Genomic DNA, 20,974 nt, shown 5'->3' with positions numbered 1-20,974 from the left:
GTCATTTGGGGGGTCATGCACCCCCCAAATCTGAGGGGGCACAAAGGACCTGAGGATAGCTGGGGGGGGGGGGGGTATGGAAGGTAACATTGAAACAGTTTTTTCCTGAAATCTAGAGCCATTATCATTATGCTTAATTATATGTCAAAATATGTATATTTTTCTGCATATCTAAGCATACCTCCTGCCTGGTGTGTGTTTTCTCTGCTGAAATACAGGTAAAAGATTGAAAGGAATGTGAGTCTTATTCAGTACATTTAGTTACTGTTTGCTTTTCTAAAGTCTACAAACTTTGCCAGCAGGCATGCCAGCTAGAATAGTTAGACAAGCTAGCAACTCTACCTTGATTGATAGCCTGAAATTGCTTCATGGTGGCTAGTTACAAGGTTGGGAGATTGGGAACCTATCTGGGCTAGCTAAAGCCAACTTTATAAAATTGCTAAGTGGCTAGTAATATTACAGGGAATTAACAAACAATCACCCAAAAAGTATATATACATTTTTAAAAATATTTTTATATAGGACAAATCTCTGGGGGCACTTACCCCTGTGCCCCCTATGGGCATGACACCACTGAATGTAGCTTAGCTGTCGATATATCTACAGAATCCTATAAGTAATGGATTATATACCAGTGACCATAGGAGTTCTATGGGAGCATCTAAACTCTTTCGTTGGAAGAGTTTAGGTTGTGATTGACAGTACAAGAAAAACGGTCTTTTACAGGATTCTGCAGTCCGAATGAGCAGGTGTTAAAACCTGTCACACTGTGCCAAAAAAAGAAAAATACCAGAGATGTTTTTTTGGATATAGATTATTTTTTAAATCTAGAATTTTGTCTGAGCATGTCTTGAACATGTTATGGCATAACTACTGCTGCTGCTACCACTGCTCTGAGAGATGACCTTCCTCTCCACAACTGAAACTCCACGAGAACTGCTGGAGGACACGCTCTTCTGGTTGGAGACGACAGAGTTAGCGATTCCCTCTTGTGGAGAAATGAGGGACAGTCAGAGACCAATGCTGAGGACATGGATCCTGTTCAGTGGTGGTTAAAGAACCCAAATATCATACTCGAGTGAAAAATAAAGATACCTTTAATAGAAAATTAGTCAAGTAAAAGTGAAAGTCACCCAGTAAAATACTACTTGAGTAAAAGTCTAAAAGTATTTGGTTTTAAATATACTTAAGTATCAAAAGTGAAAGAATAAATCATTTCAAATTCCTTTTATTAAGCAAGCCAGACAGAACCATTTTCTTGTTTTTAAAATGTACGGATAGCCAGGGACACACTCCAACACTCAGACAACATTTGCAAATGAAGTATGTGTGTTTAGTGATTCTGCCAGATAAAAGGCAGTAGGGATGACCAGGGATGTTCTCTTGATAAGGGTGTGAATTTAACAATTTTCCTGTCCTGCTAATTATTCAAAATGATACAAATACTTTTGGGTGTCAGGTAAAATGTAAGGAGTAAAAAGTACATTATTTTCTTTAGGAATGTAGTCAAGTAAAAGTAAACGTTGTCAAAACTATAAATAGTAAATTAAAGTACAAATACCCCCCAAAAATACTTAAGTAGTACTTTCAAGTATTTTTACTTAAGTACTTTACACCACTGGTCCTGTTCGAATACTTTACTTCCTTTTTTTCTCCTTTAGGTAAGCACAGATCTATGAGTGATTGGATAGGTAAGCAAGGTTACCACCCATTTACCTCACTAATCTACTATTCAGATCTGTGATTACATCAAGGAATTTAGGACGTAAGGATGCATTTCTGAAGTAATCGAACAAGGCCCCAGACTGCTGAAAATTATAATGAATAATCTTCACTACCAATAATGATAGTATAAAAAACGTTTTTTTTTAATGAATTATAGAAACTCAACGTTCGGATGGACAGAGGATAAATTCATATTTATGGGATATTATATTCACAGGTACATGTAGTGTGTATAAATTATGAAAAGCTTCAGAAAGGACACAACTCACTTGGCGGCAGTGATGTCAACCGGGTTGTTGTGGTTACTGTTTCTTTGACGACTATAAAAAAAAAGATATATTGACAATTCATAAATAGGTTTCATGTTAAAATGTGTTCCTGGCCAATACACTTGTAATAATCTATTTGAAGAGTACCAGGTTCAATATAATGGTACACTGTAATAATGTGTTGTGGTTTATAGGTGATATACATTTGGTCATTGAGAACGACTACAAAAAGACAAATCTGTATTTGTGTGTGTCATTCCAAACCTTCAGTCTGTATCAAAATCAAAACAAGCTTCAGAACAAGCTTCTTCTATAAAGCCAAAAAACCAAGGCAAAATAAAACATGTATTTTCTCTAGAATATTCAGTGACCTCTTACCCTTGCCACCGGCACCAGCATTTACAATCTTGGTTGTCGTTAGATTGTCCATCCCATGTTAACTGTTTCAAAATAGAACATGTATTTATTTTTACATCATTTATCACACTGGTGCATGCAGAAAAATCTAAGGAAGGCACTGTATGGAAATATCAAACTAACTAACAGGACTTCAAACGATATAGATTTGTCAGAATTTGTATTTTTTATGGCATTTTTCCATATTTCCGTATTTCTCCATATTTGGCATTATGTACTACTAGTAATCGTTCTCTCTTTTTATTTCTCTCTCTCTGTTTCTCTCGCTCTCACGCTCACACTCTCTCTCTCTCTCTCTCTCTCTCTCTCTCTCTCTCTGTTTCTCTCGCTCTCACGCTCACACTCTCTCTCTCTCTCTCTCTCTCTCTCTCTCTCTCTCTCTCTCTCTCTCTCTGCTGTAAACATTCCAAAGTTCCCTGATTGAGAATGTGTTGTTGATTTAAGCGGAGACCCTAGCCTTGGGCAAGCCAAGCCTGTATATTGTCTTCACCTGATAAATGAGAGCTCTTTTCATAGGGAGCAGTGATTTACTGGTGGTGCCTATAGATTTTCCTGTGAAACTGAAAGGTACTCGGACCGAAATCAGATGTGGGTGTTGAAATCATTTACAAGTTAAGTTCACTATACCACTGATACAAGATTTCAGTGATGGCCAAAGGCTCCTGTCTAATAACATAATGTGACATAACATGACATAACATAACATAGCATAACACAGCATAGCATAACATAGCATAACATGATTTAACATGTGATCTGACGCAGCAGCATCTCTTTGACGCGTCGTTTCAACAGCATTGACTGATGGATGTAGTGTGGACAGGTTCTACAGCAGAACCATGGTCAGCGTCAGGATTTAGCCTCCACTAGGAAGAATAAAAATGTACACATACACTGGCCCCAAATGGATGCTAATGGATAGAAATATTGGGGGAAATACTATGTATATTATTCTGACGTGAGCTCGTCTTCTTATTCAAGAACAAAAATGTAATCCTCTCTCTAACACGTCAGTGTTATTTATTGTGGACGCTAACATGAACAAGGCCAGACCTGTGTGGATTCCTTATTGGCTGCCTCAAATTTCTCATCATCCACATAAGCCTGAACTTACAATTTACATGTAGATTTTTTTTAAATGGATGACTTGAATCATTTGAGCACATACTTGAATACTGAATTATAAGTGATATTATGATGTATTATAAATACTGAATAGGCCACTACTTGAATCACTGTCATTCAGAAATTCATATAAACTATTGAATATGAAATATGACCACTTGTAAAGTAATTCATGCTTTATAGCTACTCCCACATGGTACACAAAGGTGTCATGTTACATATAGTGGGGCAAAAAAGTATTTAGTCAGCCACCAATTGTGCAAGTTCTCCCACTTAAAAAGATGAGAGAGGCCTGTAATTTTCATCATAGGTACACTTCAACTATGACAGACAAAATGAGAAGACAAAAATCCAGAAAATCACATTGTAGGATTTTTTATGAATTTATTTGCAAATTATGGTGGAAAATAAGTATTTGGTCACCTACAAACAAGCAAGATTTCTGGCTCTCACAGACCTGTAACTTCGTATTTAAGAGGCTCCTCTGTCCTCCACTCGTTACCTGTATTAATGGCACCTGTTTGAACTTGTTATCAGTATAAAAGACACCTGTTCACAACCTCAAACAGTCACACTCCAAACTCCACTATGGCCAAGACCAAAGAGCTGTCAAAGGACACCAGAAATAAAATTGTAGACCTGCACCAGGCTGGGAAGACTGAATCTACAATAGGTAAGCAGCTTGGTTTGAAGAAATCAACTGTGGGAGCAATTATTAGGAAATGGAAGATATACAAGACCACTGATAATCTTCCTCGATCTGGGGCTCCACGCAAGATCTCACCCCGTGGGGTCAAAATGATCACATGAACAGTGAGCAAAAATCCCAGAACCACACGGGGGGAACTAGTGAATTACCTGCAGAGAGCTGGGACCAAAGTAACAAAGCCTACCATCAGTAGCACTACGGCGCCAGGGACTCAAATCCTGCAGTGCCAGACGTGTCCCCCTGCTTAATTAACCTGTTATGGCTGCATCCCTTTGTTCTCAATTTCTGTCTGAAGACATACCCTAATCTAACTGACTATAGCTCAGCCCCAGAGGCAAGGATATGCATATTCTTGGTATCATTTGAATGGAAACATTCTGAAGTTTGTGGAAATGTTAATTGAATGTAGGAGAATATAACACAGTAGATCTGGTGGAAGAAAAGAGGAAGAAAGAGCATACATTTTCTGTTTTTATTGTTGTAGTATCATCTTTCACATGTACTAGAATAGCCACACAGTCAGATAGGATGCTGAAGATAATTTTGATGGATAACACAAGAGGGCAACTGTAAGCGTGCAAAGTTTCAGACTGATAATTTCAGGAATGGGTGAGCTACATGACATTTAGCATGAAGTCACCCAGGTGTCCCACACAAGTTGCCCAAATGTACCCAAGTGGCCGAATTGGTGAAATGGCCTATAACTATATACAGCAGTGCAAATAACTATATACAACATATCAAAAAGCAATTCTAACACACACACACAATAAAATAATGTTTAAAAAAATATTAGAAAATAAATATTTATACCAGTACATGTCCAGGCCCGTCTGAAGTTTGCTAGAGAGCAATTGGATGATCCAGAAGAAGATTGGGAGAATGTCATATGGTCAGATGAAACCAAAATTTAACTTTTTGGTAAAAACTCAACTCGTCGTGTTTGGAGGACAAAGAATGCTGAGTTGCATCCAAAGAACACCATACCTACTGTGAAGCATGGGGGTGGAAACATCATGCTTTGGGGCTGTTTTTCTGCAAAGGGACCAGGACGACTGATCCGTGTCAAGGAAAGAATGAATGGGGCCATGTATCGTGAGATTTTGAGTGAAAACCTCCTTCCATCCGCAAGGGCATTGAAGATGAAACGTGGCTGGGTATTTCAGCATGACAATGATCCCAAACACACCGCCCGGGCAACGAAGGAGTGGCTTCGTAAGAAGCATTTCAAGGTCCTGGAGTGGCCTAGCCAGTCTCCAGATCTCAACACCATAGAAAATCTTTGGAAGGAGTTGAAAGTCCGTGTTGCCCAGTCCGTGTTGCCCATGGAGGAATGGGCCAAAATACCAGCAACAGTGTGTGAAAACCTTGTGAAGACTTACAGAAAACGTTTGACCTCTGTCATTGTCAACAAAGGGTATATAACAAAGTATTGAGATAAACTTTTGTTATTGACCAAATACTTATTTTCCACCATAATTTGCAAATAAATTCATTAAAAATGCTACAATGTGATTTTCTGGATTTTTTTTCTCATTTTGTCTGTCATAGTTGAAGTGTACCTATGATGAAAATTACAGGCCTCTCTCATCTTTTTAAGTGGGAGAACTTGCACACTTGGTGGCTGACTAAATACTTTTTTGCCCCACTGTATCTATACGAATAGATACAGATCAAATCGTCACTATGTGGTGGTAATGACCGTCAAACATAGTTCAATTACTTGTCTTTTGCCCTCAAGAAAAGCGGAGGAAGACGTTGAGGTTGAGAGAAGGACGTATCTGTTGCCATAGGCTGTGTGTACATGTGTCTCACACCTGTGTATCACCCCTTCAGTTGTAGGCTATCTGCAACACTCTCCCTTCCACAGCCACATTGTGTTGAGAGGAGGACCTCTTACAGCTGCAGATGTATCCGTTTACCTCTTTGATGTATATGAAAAAAAACACTGGCATACTAAGCACTGAATCCATCACAGTCTTGATATGGTGCGATATAATACAATACTACCTAATTGGCACATTGGATTTGGGACTGCAATTAAATGAGGAAATTATAATTAAGGGTAGACATAATTACCGGAGGGCATAATTTGGCAACAATTAGGAATAATATCTCAAAGGGCTTAACTATGCAGACAGCAACACAATTATGCAATCGGCTCTTGAATTTGGAGGGATGAACATGTGAATGTGATCCAAAACAGTAAATTAGCATTCCTCCCCAAAATGTGTAAGGAATGTGTTATTGGGTCTACACTGGGACATAAACAGGGGATAGATTAGTACTGCCTCTATTTGGATTGTAAAAACAATTTGGATTGTAAAAAATGTAAAATAAATAAATGCCTACCTCAGCCCGTTTCCCAAAGATGATCTTCCTCTCCTCTCTCCTCTATTTTCACAGAAAATGATTTGATGGCACCAGCGATCCTATGTGCTTCTGCAGTATCTCCAGGTGCGTTATGGATACGGTCCGCGGTGTTCATGCGCTGTATGTGCCTGGCCCGTTTATGTATGAGTCTTTTCTGACTCATTGCTTCTACCGGACCAACATGTTGGAACAAAACAGCTGGAACGGTGCTGTAACTTCAGCCAGTGACAGACTCTGCGTTTGGGGGGTGATGCCCTGGGGAAAGAAAAGTAGATGGGTGGATGAAATACTGTAAATGATTTGATAAAATATGGATGGATTTGCGTAATTATTGATTTTTTTTTTCTAAATAAGAGACAGGCTATTCTAGTCCATTTGGGATATTTGCTTTTTCTGTAGCAAGGAAGTAGCATATTACATTGCTGCATTTTGCACCGCATGGCCTATTATGCAGTTGATTTTGAACTTAAAGGGGAAAAATACAATTAAAACATACCTAGATAATTCTGAACGTTAACATGGGGAGAGGAAAATAACTTCTTTCTTTTAAATCTGTTTTATTACATAGTCTACTCATAAGTCCATGTGCAAAGCCTAGGCTACTGTGATGGGGTGTTTTATTTTTAGTTGCGTGGGAATCATAAAGTAGCATCAAATTTCACACTGTGTATCCAAATGGCCATTTGTTTTTATTTTTATTTGGTTGGGCAGTGAATGGTACATAACTTCCTTGCTCATCATAAGGCTATCTATCATGTAATCACACAAATCAACTAAAGGGAAAGCTTCTGAATATAAGACACAGTTGAGGGGATATATTTGCACGGATGAGTTTGTTGGCATGCTTGAATCTAGGAGTGTCAATGAGGCCTGTTGTTTAAGTGTATTACATTCACGTGGTGTCAGACTCCCACCTGAACCAGGAATGCACTATGGCCTCTATTTATATCCAGTGTAGCTGAGAAAAAAATAATAAATATTTGCACTGTTTTCCCTCCCCAAGCATCCAGATCTTACAGTGATTAGACGAAAATGTATATTTAAAGATTGGAGTGATTTGAGATTCTACAGTGAAATGATTTTAATACAACCATGTACACAACCACATGTTTTTTCTCCTGAAGTTTAGGCTGTTGTTTTTGGCTGCGCAGGAATATCTGACAAAAAGGCATTTGTCTTTACCTAACTGTAAGAAAAACGTCTGAGAGCAAGACATGTCTGTCGATACAGCCATTTCCATGATGTTTAAAACCGCTAAAGCTGTCTGACTCCGACCCTGTTTCTGCAACCCACTTATCTCTCAAGTTGTTCGATTCCCAGAAGACTCATTTGTTCTATTCTCAGAAGACATATTTGTTCGATTCTCAGAAGACTCATTTGTTCGATTCCCAGAAGACTCATTTGTTCGATTCTCAGAAGACTCATTTGTTGTTTAGCCAAGTCTTTCTAAGAATTGTGTAAGATTTTGTACTTTTGATGGAGTTGAAATCGTTCAACAAGACAGTGTCGTTGTCTGAACAAGTCTGAGTGAGACGTCCTGAGTGAAATGGGTTGTCAAATTCTTTAGTGACAGATAAGCGTCCATTTTTGATCATTCAACACTCATGGAGTTCTCTGGACAATAAAAATATATACAGTGGCCTCAAAAGATTTATTTCCTTTTTTTCTACATTCTTTGCAATCCTATCTAGACCTATATGTTACTCCTCTTTCTTGACTCTAACAACAAAAACTGGTTGGTAGGTTGGTGTAACGATGTCCGCTGAGAGTCGGGAAGCAAGTTCAGGGAGTGAATACATTTAGTAAATAAACGAACATGCACAAAACAAGAAACACGGACAGCGCACCGACATGACACAGACACAGAAACAATAACGCCTGGGGAAGGGAGACATAACTAGGGCAGGTAATCAGAGAGGTGATGGAGTCCATAAGCGCTGGTGCGCGTGACGATGGTGACAGGTAATCATCAGCAGTCTGGTGACCTGGAGGCCAGAGAGGGAGTATACGTGACAGTTGGACGCCTGGCAGAGTTGTTTTGACCTGTTAGCCTGGTTGGTCTAAACGGAGCTGTCACTTCAGCACCCGTAATGTGAAGATTTACTATGTCTTAACTTATAGCCCAGGCCTAGCGTGAAATTAGTGACGGTATTAAAAATCCCAAACTCTTAACCTAAAGGCAAAGACAAATCAGACAGGCACGTTCGAGTCTAGGCAGGCATGGACTGTGGATTTCAACCCACTCCTTGCTGCTATTACATTATAGAGAGAGGATAAAGAGTGTCTCTGTCTGTATCCCAAATGGCAGACTATTCCCTACAGTTCACTACTTTTGACCCGGGTTGTGGTCAGGCGTAGTGCACTATATCGGGAATCGGGTGCCATTTGGGATGTAAATATAAAAATTGTATTGATATGTAGTTGAATACTAGCTTTAAACATGGGAGTGGGTGTAACGGTTAGGTCACCCAACAGAAAATGTCATATAGTACTTGAATTCTGAGACATACCACCACGTCTTCAACCATCTCCCATCATCTCTCTGGCAGTCGTAATTAGTTGTTAAGAAAACTACCGAGGTACTAAGCAGGTGACAGGTATAAGCCCTCTGCAAATCTGGGGGCTGCTAAGGTTGCGTGAAGTATGGTGACAAGGTGCCAACATCACTCAGTGGTATTACTTTGGCTGGCAATGGTGATCTCCAAACACTGCATTTCTAGCCAGGAAAAATACATTGCTTTAGGTAATCTTATGAATCCCTTGGCATTAGTCAAATAATGCCTCATGTTGATTTAGTGCATATGCCAGTGTCTAAAGATATTCCTTCACAAACAAACAGTGGGTTGTAGCCTATGAATCACATATGACTCTCTATTGGCATAGACAAGACAGAAACTATGTTCCTCTGGTTGCTTCTGAAGACATGGGGTTGTAAACAATGTTTGGGAAAAGTCTGAGAGATACTACATATTGTACCTACATGTTGCGTGTATCTTAAGAAATGCATGCAGCTTCGTGCTAGGTCCTCATCATACTTGTAATCCTTGTTTTTTTTTAAACAAACAGTAGAATATAATAGTTAGTCCTGCGAGAAGGAAATTATTTTCACAAAACATTTTTCATGTACTTTGTGGTTCAATCCAAGCTATTCGGTATGTAACTGATTGTGTGTGCATGAAGGTAACGTAAGGGGTTAGATATTCTGATGACTTCTTTGATGAATCACGGATTTGAATAGCGTCGAATACTATATGCCTTAGGACTATATGCCTTAGTAGGACTGCCATGAATCTCCTCCCACAATGCACTATGGTTAGTCATTTGGCCTCTGGGTGATGTTGAAACTAGGTCCCACTGAACACCTGTCCTGTACAGTGCCCTAAGTCCTATAGCATTAATTTGGCTATATCTTTTTATTTATTTTATTTATATAAAGCGTCTTTTACCATTTACAAGATAAATATGTGTTTTCAGATTAGGCCTCGGTAGTTACAGACTGAAGCAACACTTAGTCTTAGTCCATTTTTGTTCTGCAGTGCCTCAAGATAAGACTGACTGGTTGAGTCACGCCTTGTAACAAATTGGGTACAAGATCCTGAAAACCACAATGCACCACAGACAGGGATTTACAGTTGTGTCAGTGAGCAGCAGCAGGCAGCTTACCTGTGAGATCCCCTAGTATCTTACCGTGTAGTCATTGTGAGATTAGCCTAAATGTTACAACCTGCACAGACACACAAGCATGCATGGTGAACCTTATAGCATATCCCTGAGGAGCAGATAGGCCTATCTCTACTAACCTAACTACACTGAGTGTACAAAACATTAGGAACACCTTCCTAACATTGAGTGGCACCCACTTTCCCTCAGAACAGCCTACATTTGTCAGAGCATGAACTCTACAAGGTGTCGAAAGTGTTCCACATGAATGCTGGCCCATGTTGACTCCAATGCCTCCCACAGTTGTGTCAAGTTGGCTTGATGTCCTTGGGTGGTTGGACCATTATTCATACACACAGGAAACTGATGAGAGTGAAAAACCCAGCAGCGTTGCAGTTCTTGGCACAAACAGGTGAGCCTGGCACCTACTACCATACCCCGTTCAAAGGCACTTAAATATTTTGTCTTGCCCATTCACTCTCTGAAAGGCACACAAAAACAATCCACGTCTTAATTGTCTCAAGTCTTTAAAATCCTTCTTTAAGCTGTCTCATCCCCTTCACCTACACTGATTGAAGGGGATTTAACGAGTGACATCAATAAGGAATCATAGCTTTCACCTCAGTTCAACATGTCATGAAAAGAGCAGGTGTTCCTAATGTTTTGTACACTCAGTTTATACAGTACCAGTCAAAAGTTTGGACACAGTTGCTCATTCAAGGGTTTTTCTTTATTTTTACTATTTTCTACATTGTAGAATAATAGTGAAGACATCATAACTATGAAATAATACATATGGAATCATGTAGTAACCAAAAAAGTGTTAAACAAATTAAAATATATTTTATATTTGACATTCATCAAAGTAGCCACCCTTTGCCTTGATGACAACTTTCCACACTTTTGGCATTCTCTCAACCAGCTTTATGAGGAAGTCACCTGGAATGCATTTCAATTAACAGGTGTGCCTTGTTAAAAGTTCATATGTGGAATTTCTTTCCTTCTTAATGCATTTGAGCCAATCAGATGTGTTGTGACAAGGTAGGGGTGGTATACAGAAGATATCCCTATTTGATAAAAGACCAAGTCCATATTATGGTAAGAACAGATCAAATAGGCAAAGAGAAATGACAGTCCATCAATACTTTAAGACATAAAGGTCAGTCAATATGGAAAATTTCAAGAACTTTGAAAGTTTTTTCAAGTGCAGTCGCAAAAACCATCAAGCGCTGTGATGAAACTGGCTTTCATGAGGACCACCACAGGAAAGGAAGACCCAGAGTTACCTCTGCTGCAGAGTAAAAGTTCATTAGAGTTACCAGCCTCAGAAATTGCAGCCCAAATAAATTCTTCACAGATTTCAAGGAACAGACACATTGAATTGCTGCAAAGAAATCACTACTAAAGGACACCAATAATAAGAAGAGACTTGCTTGGGCCAAGAAACACGAGCAATGGATATTAGACCAGTGGAAATCTGTCTTTTGGTCTGATGAGTCCAAATTTGATACTCCATTCCATCTAGTTTGCGCTTAGTGGGACTATCATTTGTTTTTCAACAGGACAATTACCCAAAACACACCTCCAGGCTGTGTAAGGGCTATTTGACCAAGAAGGAGAGTGATGGAGTGCTGCATCAGATGACCTGGCCTCTACAATCACCCGACCTCAACCCAATTGAGATGGTTTGGGATGAGTTGGACCACAGAGTGCAGCAAGCAAGTGGACAAAGGAAAAGCAGCCAACAAGTGCTAAGTATATGTGGGAACTCCTTCAAGACTTTTGGAAAAGCATTCCAGGTGAAGCTGGTTGAGAGAATGCCAAGAGTGTGCAAAGCTGTCATTAAGGAAAAGTGTGGCAACTTTAAAAATTCTAAAATCTAAAATATATTTTGATTTATTTAACACTTTTTTTGGTTACTACATGTGTTATTTCATAGTTTTCATGTCTTCACTATTATTCTACAACATAGAAAATAGTATAAATAAAGAAGAACCCTTGAATGAGTAAGTTTGTCCAAACGTTTGACTGGTACTGTAAGTCTGTGCTACTAAACCACAGTTTTGGGACATATTTCTGCGAAAACGAAGAGACTATATCAAATGGGGAAATTACAAGGAATATGCCAGGGGGTTTCGACTTGTGATGCTGAGGCTTGCATGGCATGGTATTTCATTAATGTGATGGAATTCTGAAGGGTATAAATCTCATGAGGTTGACAGAGGTACATATGACTCACTTATGACCTGACCCTGTTTATTGCAATTTTTACATTTTAGTCATTTGGCAGAGTGGGATCCATTCCGGGACGTGTTAGGGAAGGAGTTTTGGTGGAGCTTTCTCTCTCTCTATCTTTCTTCCAGTAAGAATAATAAAACATTGAGTACAATACATTTTTCAATCAACAATCACATAGCTGCTTTTATGCAACTTTATACTTCATACAATAGTGATGCAAAATTGAATGAATATAATAACATATGAATCAGTTGCATTAACAATAGAAAGTATTCATAATTCATAATAATATAATCTACAATTAAGTAAATGTATCATTTTAACTTCTCACTAGGCCTATTTATTAAGTGATGAACACTATGTAGAACCCTTCTTGTCTTCCAAGGAACCCTTCTTGCCTTCCAAGGAACCCTTCTTGCCTTCCAAGGAACCCTTCTTGCCTTCCAAGGAACCCTTCTTGCCTTCCAAGGAACCCTTCTTGCCTTCCAAGGAACCCTTCTTGCCTTCCAAATAATCATCAAAGAACCCTTTCTTCCAATAACTGTTCTTAGTGCAAAGGATCCTGAAAAAAATATCATACAAATTCAGACAGTGGAGAAAACGTATTTTTGCCCTGATTGTGGCACAGGCTTCAATCCAATTGGATATCAAAGACACACATGAGGTCCCATACAGGGGACAATAGATATCATTGCAGTCTGTGAAATACTGTATGTTTGAAGTACACATGAGGACTCACAGGATAGAGACCATTTAGATGCAATGATTACAGAAGGCTATATACACTATGTATACAAAAGTGTGTGGACACAAATTAGTGGCTATTTCAGCCACACTCGTTGCTGACAAGTGTATCAAATCGAGCACACATCCCTGCAATCTCTGTAGATAAACATTGGCAGAGAATGACCTTACTGAAGAGCTCAGTGACTTTCAACCTGGCACCGTCATAGGATGACACCGCTCCAACAAGTCAGCTCATCAAATTTCTGCCCTGCTAGAACTGCCCCGGTCAACTGTGCTGTTATTGTGAAGTGGAAACGTCTAGGAGCAGGTAGGCCACACAAGTTCACAACACAGGACCCCCGAGTGCTGAAGCACCTAGCTTGTAAAAATGGTCTGTCCTCAGTTGCAACACTCACTACCAAGTTCCAAACTCCCTTTGGATTTTTTTTATTTAACTAGGCATGTCAGTTAAGAACAAATTCTTATTTACAATGACAGCCTACCCCGGCCAAACCCGGACGACACTGGGCCAATTGTGCACCACCCTATGGGACTCCCAATCCCAGCCAGTTGTGATACAGCCTGGATTCGAATCAGGGTGTCTGTAGTGATGCCTCTAGCACTGAGATGCAGCGCCTTAGACTGCTGCACCTCTCGGGAGTCCCAAATGTCAGCACAATAACTGTTTTTTGGGAGCTTCATGAAATGGGTTGCCATGGCCGAGCAGCCGCACACAAGCCTAAGATCACTATGCACAATGCCAAGTGTTGGCTGGAGTGGTGTAAAGCTCACCGCCATTGGATTCCGGAGCAGTAGAAACACGTTCTCTAAATCACGCTTCACCATCTGGCAGTCCAACGGACAAATATTGGTTTGGCGGATGCCAGGAGAACGCTACCTGCCCCAATGTATACTGCCAACTGTAAAGTTTGGGGAAGGAGGAAAAATGGTCTGGGCTGTTTTTCATGGTTTGGGCTAGGCCCCCCCAGTGAAGGGAAATGTTAATGCTACAGCATACAATTACATTCTATATGATTCTGTGCTTCCAACTTTGCGGCAACAGTTTGGGGAAGACCCTTTCTTGTTTCAGCATGAAAAGCGAGTCCCATACAGAAATGATTTGTCAAGATCAGTGTGGAAGAACTTGACTGGCCTGCACAGAGCCCTGACCTCAACCCCATCGAACACCTTTGGGATGAATTGGAACGCTGACTGCGAGCCAGGCCTAATAGCCCAACATCAGTGCCTGACCTCATTAATGTCCTTGCGACTGAATGGAAGCAAATCTCCACAGCAATGTTCCAAAATCTCTTGGAAAGCCTTCCCAGAAGAGAGGAGGCTGTTATAGCAGCAAAGGGGGACAAACTCCATATTAATTCCCATGAATTTGGAATGAGATGTTCGATGACCAGGTGTCCACATACATTTACTTTTGATACTTACGTATAATTTAAACCAAATATTTTTTGACTTTCACTTTTATTTGAGTTAATTTCTATTAAGGTATCTTTACTTTTACTCAAGTATGACAATTGTGTACAATTTACACCACTATCAGTTAGTGGATTTTTGGGCAACAGGAGTCTCTGCTAATTAGTTATAGGATGACTAACAATGGGGTTGAATACACATCTAATAAGTTTCATTTTCCATTAATTACATGGCTATTATAATGTATTAATCAGTTGCACCATAATATCAAAATGCCTATGTAATTATATTATTAATTTAAGTTACTGTTTTACATTTCCATTCTTTATTTATGTTATCTGTTTATTTATTTTACCCCGGAAGTTGTCGTCCAACTCGTTTTTTCCCCCGGATTAATCCAACATGGCCGCGTCCTTGTGATTTACGATACATGTACAGTCAAGCGCAATTTTTTTTGAAAACATGCAGATCAAAGATGTAGTAAAGTGGAATGTACGGGTGTCTATGCTGTATGCTTTCGGTATATGGACAATGCTTGGCACATACGGATATTATCAGTACACGGGGCGCAATGAAGAAAAGCCAGGTAGGCTACTCGCTTCACAGCAGCTCAGCTAACGTTGGCTAACTAACTTGCTAGCAGTCACAGTTTGTCTAGGTAGCTATTTATCTAAATATCAATACCATAGCTACAGATCACATTATATTACGGACTGTTATTGAACAAGCTGCCAATGATTTCTAATGGAAGTGCTTCCAAAGTTTGACAATATTGAATTTCCTTGACCTTGCAATTGTTGATAAACTCAAGCTAGACTTGTATCATAATTCAGCACAAATGTACCTTTTTATTAAATTACAAAATTGCATGTTTGGTAAATAATGTGTTCATCTTATCACCCTGCAGTCAAAGAAGAGAAGGAGGAACAACCTTCAAATCCTAGAGAAGTGACTATCCAAAGTCCACACATGAAATCCACCATCGTCTACAAGGAAAACTTTGTTCCTTATTCTACAAGAATCTACAATTTTGTCAGCTCGCTCAGTCGGGACTCTGCATCGGCTGACAGCCAAGACAATACAAAGTAATGGTGAAAATTGACATAAACTGATGCCATTGCCTACTTAGGAATTAACACTGTACATTGTACATTGAATATATCTCTGTGTAAAATACACTGACTGAAATATGTGTCACTTGTACAATGAACTGAAATGCCACAGTATCCCTCTGTTCGAGAACCTCCCTGCAAGCCTTGAAACCCTCTCTACCTACACTGCACACGTTCTCAATGCAAAGTGAGGACAGCATCTGGCTGTTGAACTTCTAGATATGGCAGTGATAACCTGTCCTGTGCATTGCTGCTGTATTACATTCAGTCCAATCAGATTTTTGTTGAAAAAATCTGAAATAGGACCATAACCTTTATCCAACTAGCAGTGTGTCTGACAAGCTGGCCTATATCATGCATAATTTTCAGCACTTCAAGATTAAATCAATAAAAAGTCTGTCAAATAAACTTAGTTTGTATATTAAGTGCAACTGCTAATTCAATGTTTGCTGTTGTCTGTGTTGATCACAGTAATGTAATATCCATTTATCTGAGGACACACTACACATTAGCCTGTTATGACCTGTGGATTGTGTCTGGATGATACAATTGGGGAAGTACCAGTACCACTCGCCACTTTTTAATTGGGGACAACTGTTAGCAGTAAAATATTTTACAGTTGAAAATGTTCATGATGTGAAGAGGGAATTCAACAATTATTGGAGGGTAGTGAAAGTTGATTTTAAAAAATGCCTCCTATCCTGCAGTGTTAGTTCTCCTTACCTGCTGCGTTAGTTCTCCTTACCTGCTGCGTTAGTTCTCCCTACCTGCTGCGTTAGTTCTCCTTGCCTGCTGCGTTAGTTCTCCTTGCCTGCTGCGTTAGTTCTCCTTGCCTGCTGCGTTAGTTCTCCTTACCTGCTGCGTTAGTTCTCCTTACCTGCTGCGTTAGTTCTCCTTGCCTGCTGCGTTAGTTCTCCCTACCTGCTGCGTTAGTTCTCCTTGCCTGCTGCGTTAGTTCTCCTTACCTGCTGCGTTAGTTCTCCCTACCTGCTGCGTTAGTTCTCCCTACCTGCTGCGTTAGTTCTCCTTGCTGCTGCGTTAGTTCTCCTTACCTGCTGCGTTAGTTCTCCTTGCCTGCTGCGTTAGTTCTCCTTGCCTGCTGCGTTAGTTCTCCTTACCTGCTGCGTTAGTTCTCCTTGCCTGCTGCGTTAGTTCTCCCTACCTGCTGCGTTAGTTCTCCTTACCTGCTGCGTTAGTTCTCATTGCCTGCTGCGTTAGTTCTCCTTGCCTGCTGCGTTAGTTCTCCTTGCCTGCTGCGTTAGTTCTCCTTACCTGCTGCGTTAGTTCTCCTTACCTGCTGCGTTAGTTCTCCTTGCCTGCTGCGTTAGTTCTCCTTGCCTGCTGCGTTAGTTCTCCTTACCTGCTGCGTTAGTTCTCATTGCCTGCTGCGTTAGTTCTCCTTGCCTGCTGCGTTAGTTCTCCTTACCTGCTGCGTTAGTTCTCCTTACCTGCTGCGTTAGTTCTCCTTACCTGCTGCGTTAGTTCTCCCTACCTGCTGCGTTAGTTCTCCTTACCTGCTGCGTTAGTTCTCCCTACCTGCTGCGTTAGTTCTCCTTACCTGCTGCGTTAGTTCTCCCTACCTGCTGCGTTACTTCTCCTTACCTGCTGCGTTAGTTCTCCTTACCTGCTGCGTTAGTTCTCCTTACCTGCTGCGTTAGTTCTCCTTGCCTGCTGCGTTAGTTCTCCTTACCTGCTGCGTTAGTTCTCCTTACCTGCTGCGTTAGTTCTCCTTACCTGCTGCGTTAGTTCTCCTTGCCTGCTGCGTTAGTTCTCCTTACCTGCTGCGTTAGTTCTCCTTGCCTGCTGCGTTAGTTCTCCTTGCCTGCTGCGTTAGTTCTCCTTACCTGCTGCGTTAGTTCTCCTTGCCTGCTGCGTTAGTTCTCCTTGCCTGCTGCGTTAGTTCTCCTTACCTGCTACGTAAAGTTAATTCTGTCCATAGTTGAGCTCCATCTAGCCGTCAGGATCACCACAACGGTACCTCAGATCCCCCCCCAGGTCAACCTGCACTAGCGCTCGCTTTGTGTTCCAGCGCCTCCTGATTTACAAATGAAGCACTGGATAAAGCAGATGCTTCTTGAGCCCTACCACCAAGAGTGACTACAACTACTACATTTTAATCCCTGATGAAGGTTGGTTAATAAAAATTTGTTTTTATCCACGTACACTGAATACAATTGCTCAGAGAAAGACATTTTAACAAGTAAATATATATATATTTAAGATAAGGGTTGAAATTCATGTCTCCCATGTTTTCAATACTCCAGCACCATCTCCTTGTGAGGATAATGACACTGAGCCAACTCTGGATGGTTCTGACTTAGAATATGTGGACTACTACAAAAACCTAGGTGTCTGGTTAGACTGTAGACTCTCCTTTCAGACTCACATTAAGCATCTCAAATCCAAAATGAATTCTAGAGTCAGCTTCCTATTTCGCAACAAAGCCTCCTTCACTCATGCTGCCAAACATACCCTCGTAAAACTGACTATCCTACCAATCCTTGACTTCGGCGATGTAATTGACAAAATAGCCTCCAACACTACTCAGCAAATTGAATATAGTCTATCACAGTGCCATCCGTTTGGTGCCATCCGTAGGACATCTACTTTGTGCATGACACAAGTCATTTTTCCAACAATTGTTTACAGACATATTATTTCACTTATAATTCACTGTATCACAATTCCAGTGGGTCGGAGGTTTACCTACACTAAGGTGACTGTGCCTTTAAACAGCTTGGAAAATTCCAGAAAATGATGTCATGGCTTTAGAAGCTTCTGGGAGGCTAATTGACATCATTTGAGTCAATTGGAGGTGTACCTGTGGATGAATTTCAAGGCCTACCTTCAAACTCAGTGCCTCTGCTTGACATCATGGGAAAATCAAAAGAAATCAGCCAAGATCTCAGAAAATAAATTGTAGACCTCCACAAGTCGTTCATCCTTGGGAACAATTTCCAAACGCTCATCTGTACAAACAAAAATCACTGAAGCTGGAGGCTTATATCTCCCTCACTAACTTTATGCATCAGCTGTCAGAGCAGCTTACCGATCATTGCACCTGTACACAGCCTATCTGTAAATTGCCCACCCAACTACATCATCCCCATATTGTTATTTTTTGTTGTTGCTCTTTTGCACTGCTGTACCTCTACTTGCACATCATCATCTGCACATCTTTGACTCCAGTGTTAATGCTAAATTGTAATTATTTCGCCACTATGGTCTATTTATTGCCTTACCTCCCTAACTTTACTACATTTGCACACACTGGACATAGATTTTTCTATTGTGTTATTGACTGTACGTTTGTTTATCTCATGTGTAACTCTGCGTTGTTGTTTTTGTCGCACTGCTTTGTTTTATCTTGGCCACGTTGCAGATGTAAATGAGAACTTGTTCTCAACTGGCCTACCTGGTTAAATAAAGGTGAAATATATATGTATATATATATATATATATATATTTTTTTTATGTAAATGTTTTATGCGATAGGAGAACACTTTGGTCGGGATCTTTGACCATTCCTCCATATAAAATCTTTCCAGATCCTCGATTTTCTTGTGTGTGCTTGGGGTTATTGTCTTGCTGGAAGATCAATTTGCGGCCTAGTTTCAGCCTCCTGACAGAGGCAACCAGGTTGTTGGCTTAAATGTCCTGGTACTTGGTAAAGTTCATGATACCGTTGACGTTAACAAGTGCCTCTAGACCAGTGGAACCAAAATAACCCTGTAACATCCAAGATCCACCACCATATTTACTATATGTACTATACTATATTTACTTTTCTGCATACTTTTCCATGTTTCAATGCCAACACCACCACTGGTGTGCGTGGCTCAAGAGCTCTATTTTCATGTCATCTGACCATAGCACCAGTTCCAATCCAAGTGCCAATGCAGTTTATCAAACTCCAGGTGGTGCTATGGTCAGATGACATGAAAATAGGCTTAGTGTCGTTATCCTCGCAAGAGGAGGGTGCTGAAGTATTGAAAACAGGGGTGCCATTTCAAATCAAATTTATTTATATAGCCCTTCGTACATCAGCTGATATCTCAAAATGCTGCACAGAAACCCAGCCTAAAACCCCAAACAGCAAGCAATGCAGGTGTAGAAGCACGGTGGCTAGGAAAAACTCCCTAGAAAGGCCAAAACCTAGGAAGAAACCTAGAGAGGAGCCAGGCTATGTGGGGTGGCCAGTCCTCTTCTGGCTGTGCCGGGTGGAGATTATAACAGAACATGGCCAAGATGTTCAAATGTTCATAAATGACCAGCATGGTCGAATAATAATAAGGCAGAACAGTTGAAACTGGAGCAGCAGCACAGTCAGGTGGACTGGGGACAGCAAAGAGTCATCATGTCAGGTAGTCCTGGGGCACGGTCCTAGGGCTCAGGTCCTCCGAGAGAGAGAAAGAAAGAGAGAATTAGAGAGAGCATATGTGGGGTGGCCAGTCCTCTTCTGGCTGTGCCGGGTGGAGATTATAACAGAACATGGCCAAGATGTTCAAATGTTCATAAATGACCAGCATGGTCGAATAATAGTAAGGCAGAACAGTTGAAACTGGAGCAGCAGCATGGCCAGGTGGACTGGGGACAGCAAGGAGTCATCATGTCAGGTAGTCCTGGGGCATGGTCCTAGGGCTCAGGTCTGTTGAAACTGGAGCAGCAGCATGGCCAGGTGGACTGGGGACAGACAGCAAGGAGTCATCATGTCAGGTAGTTCTGGGGCATGGTCCTAGGGCTCAGGTCCTCCGAGAGAGAGAAAGAAAGAGAGAAGGAGAGAATTAGAGAACGCACACTTAGATTCACACAGGACACCGAATAGGACAGGATAAGTACTCCAGATATAACAAACTGACCCTAGCCCCCTGACACATAAACTACTGCAGCATAAATACTGGAGGCTGAGACAGGAGGGGTCAGGAGACACTGTGGCCCCATCCGAGGACATCCCCGGACAGGGCCAAAAAGGAAGGATATAACCCCACCCACTTTGCCAAAGCACAGCCCCCACACCACTAGAGGGATATCTTTTTGACCTCAATCTTTTATTTTATTACTTGTTAATTTTAAACAAAATATAGTATAAAATAATTTTAAAAACTTTAGCATACAATATACAGTAGCTAAGTATTTGTTTTATTTATTTTATACAGTCTTAATTTCTGCCAAAATATTTGGTTCTGACT

At 40.6% G+C, this 20,974-nt stretch overlaps 1 protein-coding gene across 3 annotated transcripts in view; it reads right to left on the bottom strand.

Moving 5' to 3' along the window:
• Positions 1 to 6,800, bottom strand: part of LOC115142425 (collagen alpha-1(XVII) chain-like) — a 29,477-nt gene extending 22,677 nt beyond the window's left edge. The window contains exons 1-4 of one of the 3 annotated variants that reach the window (XM_029681869.2): positions 6,598 to 6,800; positions 6,063 to 6,169; positions 2,373 to 2,434; positions 1,995 to 2,045 (exon numbers count right to left, since the gene is read on the bottom strand). In XM_029681869.2, the coding sequence (XP_029537729.2) occupies positions 1,995 to 2,045; positions 2,373 to 2,424 (103 nt within the window). In that variant the 5' untranslated portion in view covers positions 2,425 to 2,434; positions 6,063 to 6,169; positions 6,598 to 6,800. The remainder of the gene's footprint in view (positions 1 to 1,994; positions 2,046 to 2,372; positions 2,435 to 6,062; positions 6,170 to 6,597) is intronic. The other 2 variants (XM_029681868.2, XM_029681871.2) reach the window with 2 other exon arrangements.
• Positions 6,801 to 20,974: the final 14,174 nt, after the last annotated feature.

Source organism: Oncorhynchus nerka, linkage group LG15 (assembly GCF_034236695.1).
Source record: "Oncorhynchus nerka isolate Pitt River linkage group LG15, Oner_Uvic_2.0, whole genome shotgun sequence".
NCBI classification, from domain to species: Eukaryota; Metazoa; Chordata; class Actinopteri; order Salmoniformes; family Salmonidae; genus Oncorhynchus; species Oncorhynchus nerka.
This window is presented reverse-complemented; position numbering and strand designations above follow the sequence as displayed.